The sequence below is a fragment of the Rhinichthys klamathensis genome, unplaced genomic scaffold, assembly GCF_029890125.1.
Source record: "Rhinichthys klamathensis goyatoka isolate OS25496 unplaced genomic scaffold, OSU_Roscu_1.1 h1tg000111l_1, whole genome shotgun sequence".
Classification (NCBI taxonomy): domain Eukaryota; kingdom Metazoa; phylum Chordata; class Actinopteri; order Cypriniformes; family Leuciscidae; genus Rhinichthys; species Rhinichthys klamathensis.
The window spans coordinates 8,215,167-8,228,511 of NW_026606649.1; the positions used below are offsets into that span (position 1 = coordinate 8,215,167).

The 13,345-nt window shown below is 36.7% G+C and overlaps 1 protein-coding gene across 1 annotated transcript; it reads left to right on the forward strand.

Annotated features, from left to right (window-relative positions):
- The first annotated feature begins 451 nt into the window (after positions 1-451).
- Positions 452-12,358, forward strand: LOC130087773 (uncharacterized). Its single transcript, XM_056254250.1, has 9 exons — positions 452-571; positions 881-980; positions 6,498-6,551; positions 6,687-6,715; positions 7,489-7,620; positions 9,084-9,155; positions 11,203-11,277; positions 11,701-11,772; positions 12,251-12,358. Exons 1-9 carry the CDS (start codon positions 452-454, stop codon positions 12,341-12,343), a joined length of 747 nt encoding a protein of 248 aa, XP_056110225.1. The 3' UTR covers positions 12,344-12,358.
- The last annotated feature ends 987 nt before the right edge of the window (positions 12,359-13,345 follow it).

Here is a 13,345-nt window from a genome sequence, read left to right on the forward strand (position 1 = left end):
TTTGATCAAACAAATTCAGCTTGGGTGAGCATGAGCTCTTTATCAAAAAAAAATATGTTCCTTTATGCACTGGCTAAGGAGCATGAGTCAAACTGAAAAAATAAAACCAAAGGTTTTCTGAGGTAATGTGTTATGTAATCTTGTTAAAATGGATTTCATAAAATTGGTATAAAAAAAAGTATCGTTCAGCAACCGGTATCGAAAACAAGGTATCGGTATTGGTATCGAAGTTTTTTTTTGAACGATACCTAGCCCTACTTATAGAATTGTATATATATTCATTGGTACATCCTGCTCAAATAATTTAAATTAACCAAATACTGCCTCTTCATAGTCGAACCTCTGTGCTAATACATATTAATGAAACAAATGTTTCATTAATATGAAATGTGAAGAGGACTCTTCCCTTGGGAGACTTGTTAATGACGACCACAGAAGACCTAATTGCAAAATGAAAACCATAAAAGTAAATGAGAAACCACACTTGTGTCTCTTCGCGATTCAAGATATTACAGCTGGAGAAGAATTGACTTACAACTACGGTGACTCAAACTGGGCATGGAGAGCACAGGTGAGTTACCTTATTATTTATATATCCAATATGCCACCTACCTGGAGAAGAGTTTATATTTCATGCAATTTGTTGCAGACACTCCAAACAAGGAAGCGGTAGTTGAATTTGTTTCTATCTTGGTTTACTTAGCAGGTTAACAAGGATGTACTACCTAGCGTGAAACCTGAGGTAGGAATTTATTAAGCGCATACTGTTTAAATCTTATCAAATGCAAAAATACATATGAGTTGTTGTGGAGCAGCTGTTGAACTTTTAGGTGTGGCCTATGCAATTGCACATTACAACTTGTAACATTTCCCTTTGTAGATTGGGAGTAGAAAGTCTGCTGCTGCAATAGTACATGCTGATTCAGTAGGGACTGAACTCACCACAGTCACAACTGCAGACTCACAGCCTGCTGACACAGGTATAGACCACTACAACTCTAAAACCCTTTCCTAAAACGCTGCTCTTTAATTGTTCAGGCCAATTTGTTTTTATGAGATACATTTCCTATGCCAAAGGTTTGATCACACCAACTGGTTTTTATTTATGGAAATATCTTTTTTTTTTTTTTTTTATTTGTTCTGCAAAAATATCACAAGGATACAATACAAGGAGGGGAACGAAACCCACTTGGGTTTATACAGAGTTCCACTCCACTTACATGAATAAACAACAAAACAAGAAAAAAAATATATATATATATGTATAAAGACACGCAGACGAATGAGTTGAATAATAAAAGAGGGGAAAAACATTTTCAGAAGCCTGATTATCCTTTTAACTTAAAATTACAGATGTTGATGGGTAATGGTAAAGGAGGATCAAAAGTGAAGAGCAGCATATGAAATATACTGCAGAAAACTATAACCAAATGCTGTCATATTAAAATCAAAAGGTCTTTCAACTGTCTTTTAAAGATAAACAAAGAAGACATAGATCTTAAGGACAAACTTAATTTACTCCATAATTGAGGACCCCTAAAGCTGAGGTCAGTTTTATAGCCCGAAGTTCTAGAAAACGGTAAGACAAGATTTATTTCACTGTGCCTTGTTTGATGGATATGAGTATCAGAAATAAAAGTAAAAAAGTGTTGTAATGTTGGTGGAAGGTCTTCTCTCTGGTAAATAAACTTATGAATAAATATGCATGTGAAATAAACATTGACGTTCTCAATTGGTAAAATCTTGAATCTAAGAAATAGCGGTGCCGAAGGAGCATATTTGGACGAGTAGGAAATCATCCGCAAGAACTTCTTTTGAATTTTAGAAATTCTTGCAAGATAAGTGGGAAAAGTAGCACCCCAGACAATATTGCAATAATTCATAAAGGGGAATAAAAAGCTATAATAAATCGTTAAATGAGCAGATGAGTGAATTGAAGGTAAAACAATTCTTAGAATATTTAACATTTTAGAGGATCTTGTACAAACTAGATCAACATGTTTAGACCAAGTTAAACCTTCATCAATCAGGACACCGAGAAATTTTGTTGAAGCCACTTGAATAACTGGAGCTCCATCAATTTCTATACAAGCATGTTCTTTGGGGTAGAATTTATTAATATTGTGAAATATCATAAAATTACATTTTTTGACATTTAGCGTTAGCTTGTTAGAGCGAAACCAATTTGATAGTATTTTTAACTCGTCATTAACATGTTGTATCAAGGTGACAAAATCCTCGTGCACTGCAATGAGATTGGTGTCATCAGCAAATAATATGGGTAAAAAAAATTTACAACAAAGGAATAAATCATTAATATAAATTAGAAACAATAAAGGACCCAAAATAGAACCCTGAGAAACCCCAAATGAAATTTTAGAAGTTTTAGAAAAGAAACCATTGAGATAAACAAATTGTTCTCTGTTGATAAAGTAATTGCGGAACCAAACTAAGGCAGTACCCTCCACCCCATATCCATTAAGCTTAGAAATCAAAATATCATGTGAAACAGTATCAAAAGCCTTACTTAAATCAAGAAAAACACAGAGAGCAAATTTTTTATTATCAAGGGCATTTGAAATAAAATTTACAAGCTGTATTAATGCATGTTCTGTTGAATATTTTTTCCGAAACCCATATTGGTGTTTATATATAATGTTATTAACAATTAAATGTTTATTTAATCGTTCTTAGACGAGTTTCTCAAATATTTTAGAGATACAGGGCAGAATGGATATAGGACGATAATTGCTAAACACCTCTATATCACCTGATTTAAAAATGGGAATAACTTTTGCAATTTTAAGAGCTTGGGGAATAATTCCGGATTGAAATGATAAAGAAATAACATAAGTAAGAGGTTGAATGATATGATCAATGGTCTCCTTGAGGAGGATACTCTTAATACCATCGTGGCCAGGGGCTGAGTTTTTTAAAGAAAAAATAATATCACGGAGCTCCTGCGTAGTTGGGTGATCAAGATTAGGGAGGGGAGCGTACCGCCCATTTATTTGGCTACATGGATCATTATCAGTCTTCTGGATATTGTGAGCTAAATCAGACCCAATTTTGGTAAAAAAAAATATTAAAACCATCAGCTATATCAATGGGGTCTGATAGACACCTATCATAGTCCCTCATCACTGTAGGTGTAGATGCAGCCTTCCTATTGCGACACAGTACCTGATTTATAATGTTCCAGGTTGATTTAATGTCATTAGAGACACGATTAAACTGGTCAGCATAAAACTTTTTTTTAGTCGCCTTAATTAATCTTGTGAATTGGTTCCTATATTTTTTGTATGTTTCTAGGTTATGAGGAGTGGGCTTGGTGACAGACTTGCGATACAACCGATTTTTCTTTCTAGATAGTTTCCTCAATTCACCGGTAAACCAGGGTTTATCTCTAACTACTTTGGATTTCACAGCTATCAAAGGAAAACTGGATTCCAGAGCAGAATTAAAGAGAGTCAAAAATAAATCATAGGCTTTAATAGCATCCTGCAACAGCATGACCTCGTCCCATATGATAGAGCTGATGGCTGATTTGAATATTCCAATATTTTTATGGGTGAAATTTCGATATTTAACATGCACATTATTAGTAGTACAAGCATCAAAAACAGAGTGTATCATTTGAAAGACTGGAAAATGGTCAGACACGTCACACCATAACAGCCCTGCTGACACTTTATAGTCACATGAGTTGAACAAAATATTATCTATAAGAGAGGCTGAGTGTGTAGTGACCCTAGTAGGTTTTGTAATTAAAGGGTAGAAATTTACAGAGTACAGGGTGTTAAGAAAATCTTGTGTAGCAGTGAGATCGGCATGTAAGATATTCAAATTGAAGTCACCATGTAACAGACAGAGCTTACCGTAAAACTTCAAATAGTAGCCCGGGCTTTTATTTACCCAAATCGTCGAACTGCACCGGCTTGTATTTGAGACAGGCGTCTATATGAGACAGGCCTTTATAATTAATTTAGTGTTGAGATGTTGTTCATTGAGTGTATAGGCCTGTCTCTAATCTCTAGAAATCTCAAAATGCTCCACATGAAACTGCGGTCTTCCGACCTTTTACTATCGCGTCAATTGATTTTGATTAATATGCGGGAGGGAGAGAGAGCAAGACAGCGCTCGTGTTATTTGAAGACGGGAGAGTGCGCGCGCGCGCGGCCGGGGGCGCTCTCTCTCTCTCAGCTCGTAACGCGCCCTGTCAGGCGCAGCAGTCATTCTATTCTACATCACTCATCGATCAAAAAAGGCTTTGGAGGGACAAAAATGTGCTTTGGCGGCCGCCAAAAAGCGGGCGATCTGGCGGTTTTAGAGGATTAAATACAACCCGAAACTAAAAAACAGACCCGGCCTCTATTTGAGACCGGCCTTTATTTACCCAAACCTGCAGCCACACCAGGCGTGTAAAAGAGACAGGCGTCTATTTGGGACTCGGCTATTATTTGAAGTTTTACGGTATGTTCCTTTGAAATAATATCTAAAGTTGAATCAAGTGCATCAATAAAAGTATTTATATCTGTAGCCGGTGGTCTATAAATACATCCAATCACAATGCTTTTCCCTTTAAATAAAAAACATGAAGGAATTTCAATAAATAAGGATTCTACTAATGTTAAGTTGAAGTCAATACTTAAATCCTTTCTGAGAATATACTTAAAATCATCAGACACGTACAAAGAGACTCCTCCTCCTCTTTTCATTTCTCTACAAGAGTGAATAGCATTATAGTGTGATAGATTATAGAGATGTGATGTATCATTATGGAGCCATGTTTCCGTAAATGCTAAAGCTGAGAAGGAGTGTGACAAGGTAGATAAAAAGGATTTAAAGTGATCGAAGTTTTCTCTGAAGCTACGTGCATTCACATGAATCGTGGAAAACGAAGTTTGGTCAGAATATGTAGGAGACGAGCAAGATAAGAAATTAAATTGCTGTTCGGTATAATATTCACACGACAAGTTAACAGAGTTCAAATAATTATTATTGGAGTCAGGATTAAAAAAGGTTTCATAAATTCGAGAGTTGTTGACCATGTTCAGCTCAAATGGGTTCAGAGTCCGTGAATCTATTACAAGTGCTTCGTGATTCCAGTCACTTGTTATGAAACTGGAGTCAATTGTTGACATAGTAAGGAAATGATAAGATAGTACCTTGTAAGAACGACATCACACCAAAAGGACTCACGTTCCACCAACACGTCAGTACTAATCCTTTCACTCGAAGAACCCGAACAATCCATCGGCAGCAGTGGAAACAGGAGTTCTTGAGACTGAGACGATTCATTTGTATTCATCCAACTGATTTGATTCCCGTATCGCCAAAACCTTCACATCCTCTGGTCGTAATCCATTCATCTTGATCCACACTTTACAGTTCCGGGTCCATGTCGACTGAATCTTTCCATTCTTACGTAGCAATCTGGCGTCTTTAGCAATTTCGGCGTTCTTCTTTGTGAGATATTCGTTGAGGTAGACTTTCGTGCCCTTCAATTTCCCCCCTTGTCCCAACAGCACGACTTTGTGTTTATGGTTCACAAAGCGCACAATGATGGCAGGAGGCCCAGGAATCGTAGAGTGACGCTTCCTAGGTAGCAAATAACAGGCGGAAAAGTTTTCACTCTGAACTTCAATATCTTTGCTCACCAAGAAATAAACAACCTGCTGTTCCAGAGATTGGGTCTCTGTCCCCGGTGCACTAGCCTCGAGGGCTCCTTCCTCTGGATCCACCACCCTCGCATAGGTACGGTGTTTCGTTTCCAAGCCAGTTATAATAAGGTCGTTCATTCTCGTGTGTTGTTCAAGATCGTCGATTCGTTTCTCCAACATAGCAATTTTCTCATCTTTCTTCATCAGTAGCAAATTAAAAGCAACTGAATATCAGCTGACAGTTTCTCATTCAATGCCGTCAAGTTTTCCTGTTTAGTTACGTTTCTCAGCGTTAAGCTGATCAGTTCCAATTGTTCCTCCACTCTTTTCATCTGTGCAATCGTGGGTCCCCCCATACTTGCTTAGGTTGTTTTCAAAAGTGTAGTTAGTATGATAAATTAATGTGGTGAAATATCAACAAAATCAGAGCTCCATTCAATAGCTAAGCAGCGTGCTGAGCTGCGTGCCGCCATTTTTTCTAGATTATTTTTTCTTTATTTCCACAGTTTTAATGAATTGCATTAGTTCAGATGTCACAGTGGATTCTGTTTTGGATTTATCTATTGTATGCACCCATTGTGTACACACAATTAGAACAGACAAAGTTGTAGCAAAAAGTTAATTTAACTTCTGTTGCACTCATGCATCCATTAAAAATGATTGAATTACATGCCTATATTACAAAGATTAGAACCACGTATGCAGAATAAATGCAGTGGTGCTGTCTGATCAATACTTATCCTCCTCTGCAAAGATGTCCCATGTTTTTCTCAGTGTAAATGCCCTCTTACTATATTTCACTTTTGTTGTCATCTGTGTGGTTTCCTCTCCTAGTCCCCAAAACACACTTCACTGGCACAGACACCCTGTCCAACATGCCCGTCTCAGGTAAACGCAACTGCCCCCCTACCCCATCACACATATCACTGTTGCAGGTCTCAAACTCTAGACTGATTGATTAGTTATTGTGTAAGGGAAGTGAAAAGTATAAATAAGGACTAACAAATTATGTTGTTCTTGCAGATGATAATTTGCAGAGTGAGCGCTCGAAGGTAAGCGCATAAGTGCCCCAGACTGGGTCAGTTTGTGGATCTGCACTATGTATTCATGATTGTCAAAGTTTCCACTGTCTGGTTCCAAAGTCAAATGAACATTGAATTATACTCTTGCATAGCCCAAAAACGTCACTTCCACATCTATTTGTTTGCTATACTAATACTTCAAACATAATATTGGCCCACATAAGTATGGACACTAAAGCATTTCTCATGTTCTGTACTTTAAATTTGAAATTACACAATGACAATGTGGATACATGGTGTTTTGATGTAAGTAGGAAAGACTTACACATTTGTTTCTCATCAAAACAGTGCTATAAAGTAGAGTAAGGTAATTACTTAACAAACTATAAAGAGATTAATACACATAGGTTATGTTGGTAGCATGAGCATGATGGTTTGAGGCTGACTTGATAACTCTGACTTTAGTTAAATAACTAATCCATACCGCATGACCGTAACAAAGACAAGTCTGGTTTCCAAACCTGCATTTCTTTGCTGGCACCCTGTCATATTTACATTTAAAAGGTTTGTGATGTGTTTTCATTATATTGTTTCAAAGTACTGGTGTACAGAACAAAAGAAATTCATTTTCAACATGAAAATCTTATCATCCCTAGTGTCGGTCTGTCTGAAGTAATAGACCATTCCAGGTTACTTAAATCCAAATTAATTTATCAACCTTTTTGTAGTATTGCATTTCACTCTTTTTTTTTAAACAATAATTTCTGGTACACTGATTGTTATATTTGGTTCAACAATTGCAGGCCAGGATTGACAAATTAAAAGAACACCACAATAGGTGTGAAACTCGGTATGAATCTACGGCAGAGAAGCGAAACGCTCTTCAAAGACAGCGAGTCTTACTCCTACTGCAATTGGCAAACTTGGATAAAATGGTGAGTCATTTTATTGTACGTTGACAGAACTTAGGTAAAATATTTTCTGTTCTAAAAACTGTAGCAGGTAAACCTAGCCTGGCTAACGTCAGACCAATTCTCATTCGAGACTTGGTCTGGGAACCACCGGTTCATTTTCTCGTATTTGAGGCGTGGTTTACGAATGCCCAGAGCCGTTTATTGGGCGCTACGAATGTCTATCAAATGCTCTTGCTTATGAAATTGTTTAACAGTTGCTCTTTTTTCAAAACAAACTTGCGTTCTAAACTACTTAAAACACTATCTAAAGCTGCATCGAAAGGTAATTTCGCGTCTGATGCCATGTTGGATCCATAGAAACTTTGGTAACACTTTACTTGAAGGGGTGTACATAAGACTGACATGACACCTTCATAACCATGACATGACATATGTCATGAATATGAAGTAGGGTTTATGCATGTTTATGACAACTGTCATTAAGTGTCTTTCGGTCAATAATGACATTTTGAATGCAAATATGACATTGTTTAAGATGTCTTTGTTATGACACCTTGACATAAACCATAACATCATAACCTGTCAGTGTCTTTGTCATGACAACTTGACATTAAATTAAGTTAAACTGTCATGTGGTTGGTTTTGACATTGGCTGTCATAAGGCCATTATAACTGTGTCATGAATATTTTTCGTGACCTCAACTACAGTGGTACAAATTGAATTTTTCATTAAACAGTTATAATGGCTTCATGACAGCCAATGTCAAAACCATCCACCAGACAGTTTAATGTAATGTTAACCAATAAAGCTAAGTGGTTTCTTAAATTTGATAATTAATCTGCTATGTCATGTTTATGACAGGTTGTGTTGTCTTAGTAATGTCAAGTTGTCATGACAAAGACACTGACAGGTTATGATGTATTGGTTCATAACAAAGACATCTCAAACAATGTCATATTTGCATTAAAAAATGTCATAATTGAGCGAATGACACGTAATGACAGTTGTCACAAACATGCATACAACTTCCTTCATATTCATAACATGTGTCATGTCATGATTATGAAGGTGTCATGTTAGTCTTATGCACACCCCTTCAAGTAAAGTGTTACCGAAACTTCTTCGATGTGTCGCATAGATGTCGTCATTGTCTTGCTGATCCCTCCCCGTTCTGTGATTGGTTCCCTTTTTCAGGGGAAAATTTAGTCCATGGTGTCCAGGCTGCCTTAGCAGCGTGAATCAAATTGCGCGCAAGGCAGCCTGGGAACACCCAGGCTAAGGTAAACCAGGATTTGCATGAATTGAAAATAAGATTTACCTACTGCTATTTATATATTTGATGGAAAACATTTTAAACATTACTGTTTGTAATTAATAGGCATAAGGGATATGGAACAACAGTGATTTTATAATTGTATGTACTTTAGTTAAAAAATCATTCTACACTCTTTCTGTAGCATTGAATTTTTTATTTGATTTTTAGCTGGGCCCAGAATCGCATCCAGTCACTCAACCAGCAGAAGATTCTGTGATACCCTCACCAACAGACACACAGGTAATAAGACAGGTAATTTTTTTTTTTGTTTCAGAGCTGCACAGTATACATTATATTGTAGTAATAATTATTTCCCAGCAACAATGTTTATCATAATGTGTTTGACAGAACGATGCGAGGATGGCATTATTACAGGCTTTGTCCCAACCCTGTTAGGGCATACTGGATTTTTTTGCACATTTACGATACGCATTTACAGTTATGAATGACAAACTGTAATATAATTATATCGGTTTCTACATTTTAAACAACTTACCACAAACGATGGATACAAACACCCTCTAAACAAACCTGAAAGTTTGGTTGGCACTTTAACCTAATAGGTAGTAATGAGTATTTATGATAGCTTTTGGGGACATTGACCTGTATTTTAACTGTCCTTATGGGGACACTTTGGCTTAGTGAGGATAGAATCCTAGTCCTCTTAAGGATAACCATTGGAACTGATATGTAATTTCTTGCTGATATAATTTTAGTATATTTATACAACTAAAAACTATTATGATCCTGCTATGTTTTTTGCAAACTATAAGGTGCACCGAAGCAGTTTTCCTATATAGTTCATTGGGTACATCCGTCAATAAAAACCATTATAAATCCTAAAATATTGTTTGTCTAATTACTTTGTCCGCTGAAATTTGGAGACCATGTATTTAAATGGCTACCCTCATACACTGTCCATAGAAGATGGATAGAAACATTCTCTAAACAGAAGTTGGTAATAACCTCAGGTCTTTATTTCAAATCCACTGTGCTTGTGTACAGAGCAAAAACAATAAAATATGTGTTGGCCCCAATACTTACAGAGCGCACTGTAGATGTGTTAACTGGTTCCCGGATTTGAATTTCTGTGTCACATGTCACTCTAGCAAAAGGAAAAGCTTTGTTTCCCCTTGTTTTTGTTTTGTAAGACTGTTATTCAGTCTCAATAAAGTGCCTAATCTGTTTTGTAATTTCATAGCCTCAAATGATAATTATTTTTTATTGCAGGTATGGTCAGAAATTGACCATGAATCTCCTTCAACCAGCGAATGTGTACCACCACTGAAAAGAACAGAGAGTGTATTTGTAAGTAACAACATTAATTACTTGCCTAAGTCTGTCAATTAGGGTTACATAAAATATCTACCTTTTAAGTCACTATTCTTGAAAGTTTGTGGTCTGAAGATCACATTTAACTGTGACAGGGTTTAAAAGGTATACGACTCACCAAGAAATATTTTGATTGTGTACTGCTCTGCATACAACTGTTTCACGAGTTCACACTTACATCAATTAAACAGAGTAAAGATTATGCGTATTTGGCGTGCTGTCCGGGGGGAGGGCTCCGAGCTCGGAATTTTGCCCGAACCCAGAGTACTCCCCCCGCTGTTGTAAGAGTATTAGGACTATAAGTGAGGAGATGGGGTGGTGGAGGGATGCTGTTAAACTGTCAATGAACGGAGGTTAGTTTGCTGTATATATACACAGCGCTTAACTCGTTTATTAGGCACCACTCTTGTCTAATTAGGTTTGATTATCTGAATGTGCTCCACGTGTGTTTAATTAGGTTTAATTATCTGAACGTGCTCCTCCCGAACTTTTTTAATAAAACATCATATAATGTATAAACGTTAAACCAATATGCCTCTAATGATCTCTTTGTAAGAGACAAAACCACAGTAAGATTATTTATCGAAATGTCATGATGAGAGTGCATTATACAAGAAATTCCCCCAACTCACGCTCAGCCAACATGAAATTGTAGGGTATTATTTTTGCTGTTGTGCTCATGTATAAATTGAGGATAGAACGAACAAGCGATGTGTGATGTTATTTGATACCTTCTGGGGACATTGACCTGTATTTTAACTGTCTTTATGGGGACACCTTGTTTAAGGGTGGATTGCATTATTTGGAAGGTGCATGATACCTTCTGGGGACATTGATCTGCATTTTAACTGTCTTTATGGGGACACCTTGTCTGGGGATTGCATTATATGCATGATAATATAATTTGTGTAGAATTCTCAATACCTTTATATTTGTCATGTTTGACTGATTCCAGGTTGCCTTCCAAAACAACATGGACACAGATTCCAGCTCTGTAGAAGATGGGAATGTGTCCCACTCCAATCCCAAGGTAAGAAAGTATAGATGATGGCCACAGTTCATAAAAGTTTGGAGAATTCATTTATTTTATCTTGACTGATTTTCGTAACAGTTTAAAAGGCAACCCTTTCAATGTTTGTTTGATACTTTAGACCCATTCATACTTGATAACTTGCATTTATTTTTGCAATTAGATATTAAACTAGGTTATTAATCTGTTCTGGTCCATGCCTAAATTCTAATACAATCACATCGCAATTCAAATAAGTTGGATCATTACTTTAGAGAAGTGACTACTAATTATAAATGTAGAGAACAGAAAATCATTGCATGCACATAACAAAAATGATCACTTGTACATTTTTTTTTTTGCAGTTTACAATTGTATGTACTTTAGTAAAAAAAATCATTCTACACTCTTTCTGTAGCATTGAATTTTTTATTTGATTTTTAGCTGGGCCCAGAATTGCATCCAGTCACTCAACCAGCAGAAGATTCTGTGATACCCTCACCAACAGACACACAGGTAATAAGACAAGTTGTTTTAGAACCATTTAGTTTCAGAGCCGCACAGTATACATTATATTGTAGTAATAATTATTTCCCAGCAACAGTTTATCATAATGTGTTTGACAGAACGATGCGAGAATGGCATTATTACAGGCTTTGTCCCAACCCTGTTAGGGCATACTGGATTTTTTGCACATATTTACGATACCTATCTACATTTGTGAGTTATGAATGACAAATTGTAATATAATTATATCGATTTCTACATTTTAAACGACTTACCACAAACGATGGATACAAACACCCTCTAAACAAACCTGAAAGTTTGGTCGGCACTTTAACCTCAAAGGTAGTAATGAGTATTTATGATAGCTTTTGGGGACATTGACCTGTATTTTAACTGTCCTTATGGGGACACATTTATTGCTAATATAATTTGTGTAAAATTCTCAATACCTGCTACCATTATATTTGTCATGTTTGACTGATTACAGGTTGCCTTCCAAAACCACATGGACACAGATTCCAGCTCTGCAGAAGATGGGAATGTGTCCCACTCCAATCCCAAGGTAAGAAAGTATAGATGATGGCCACAGTTCATAAAAGTTTGAAGAATTCGTTAATTTTATCTTGACTGATTTTCGTAACAGTTTAAAAGGCAACCCTTTCAATGTTTGTTTGATACTTTAGACCAGGGATAGGCAAATTCGGTCCTGGAGGGCCACTGTCCTGCAGAGTTTAGCTCCAACCCTAATGAAACACACCTGAACAAGGCAATCAATGTTTTCAGGATTAGATAGATACAGGCAGGTGAGGTTTTTATCAGGGCTGAAGCTAAACTCTGCAGGACAGTGGCCCTCCATGACTGAAGTTGCCTATCCCTGCTTAAGACCCATTCATACTTGATAACTTGCATTTAATTTTGCATTTATTCATGCAATTAGATATTAAACTAGAGTAATTGCGTGCATGTAACAAATGCTTGCTTTTACATTTTTTTTAGCAGTTTAAAATATAGGGTATTTTTTTGTGGATGTTAGAAGGAAATACTTTTATTCTACAGACATTGGGAGATATTGTAGTTCTGTTTCAGTGGCAGAGACCTTTTATTTAGGAAATTTTATTTGCTGAATTCTGATTAATTTCAGTTTAAAAAAACAAATGCTTGGATATGATTCTGAAGACTCACTAAGCAGCATGGAAATAACAGAGGATGAATATGTGCCAGGGTCAGATTGTGAAAGTGAGACCAGCTCAGAGGGAGGCAGTATATTAAAGAAAAATGCTGCCACCATGGCCAGTCCTGCTGTTAAAGATGGAACAAGAAAAACATACAAGGGACCTAGAAACCGGAACTCTGAATCTGACACATCTGGGGAAAGCTCCATAACTTCACTTACAGTCATACACAGTCAAAAGACTGACGATGGATCTAGAAGATACACCAAAAAACATTACTGTCTCTTTTGTGAGAAACCACAATCCAAAATTGCCAGGCATCTGGAACTCGTTCATAAAGATCAATCTGAAGTCGCTAAGGCCATTTCTTCTCCAAAGAACAACAAGGAAAGAAAGCTCCAACTGACTAT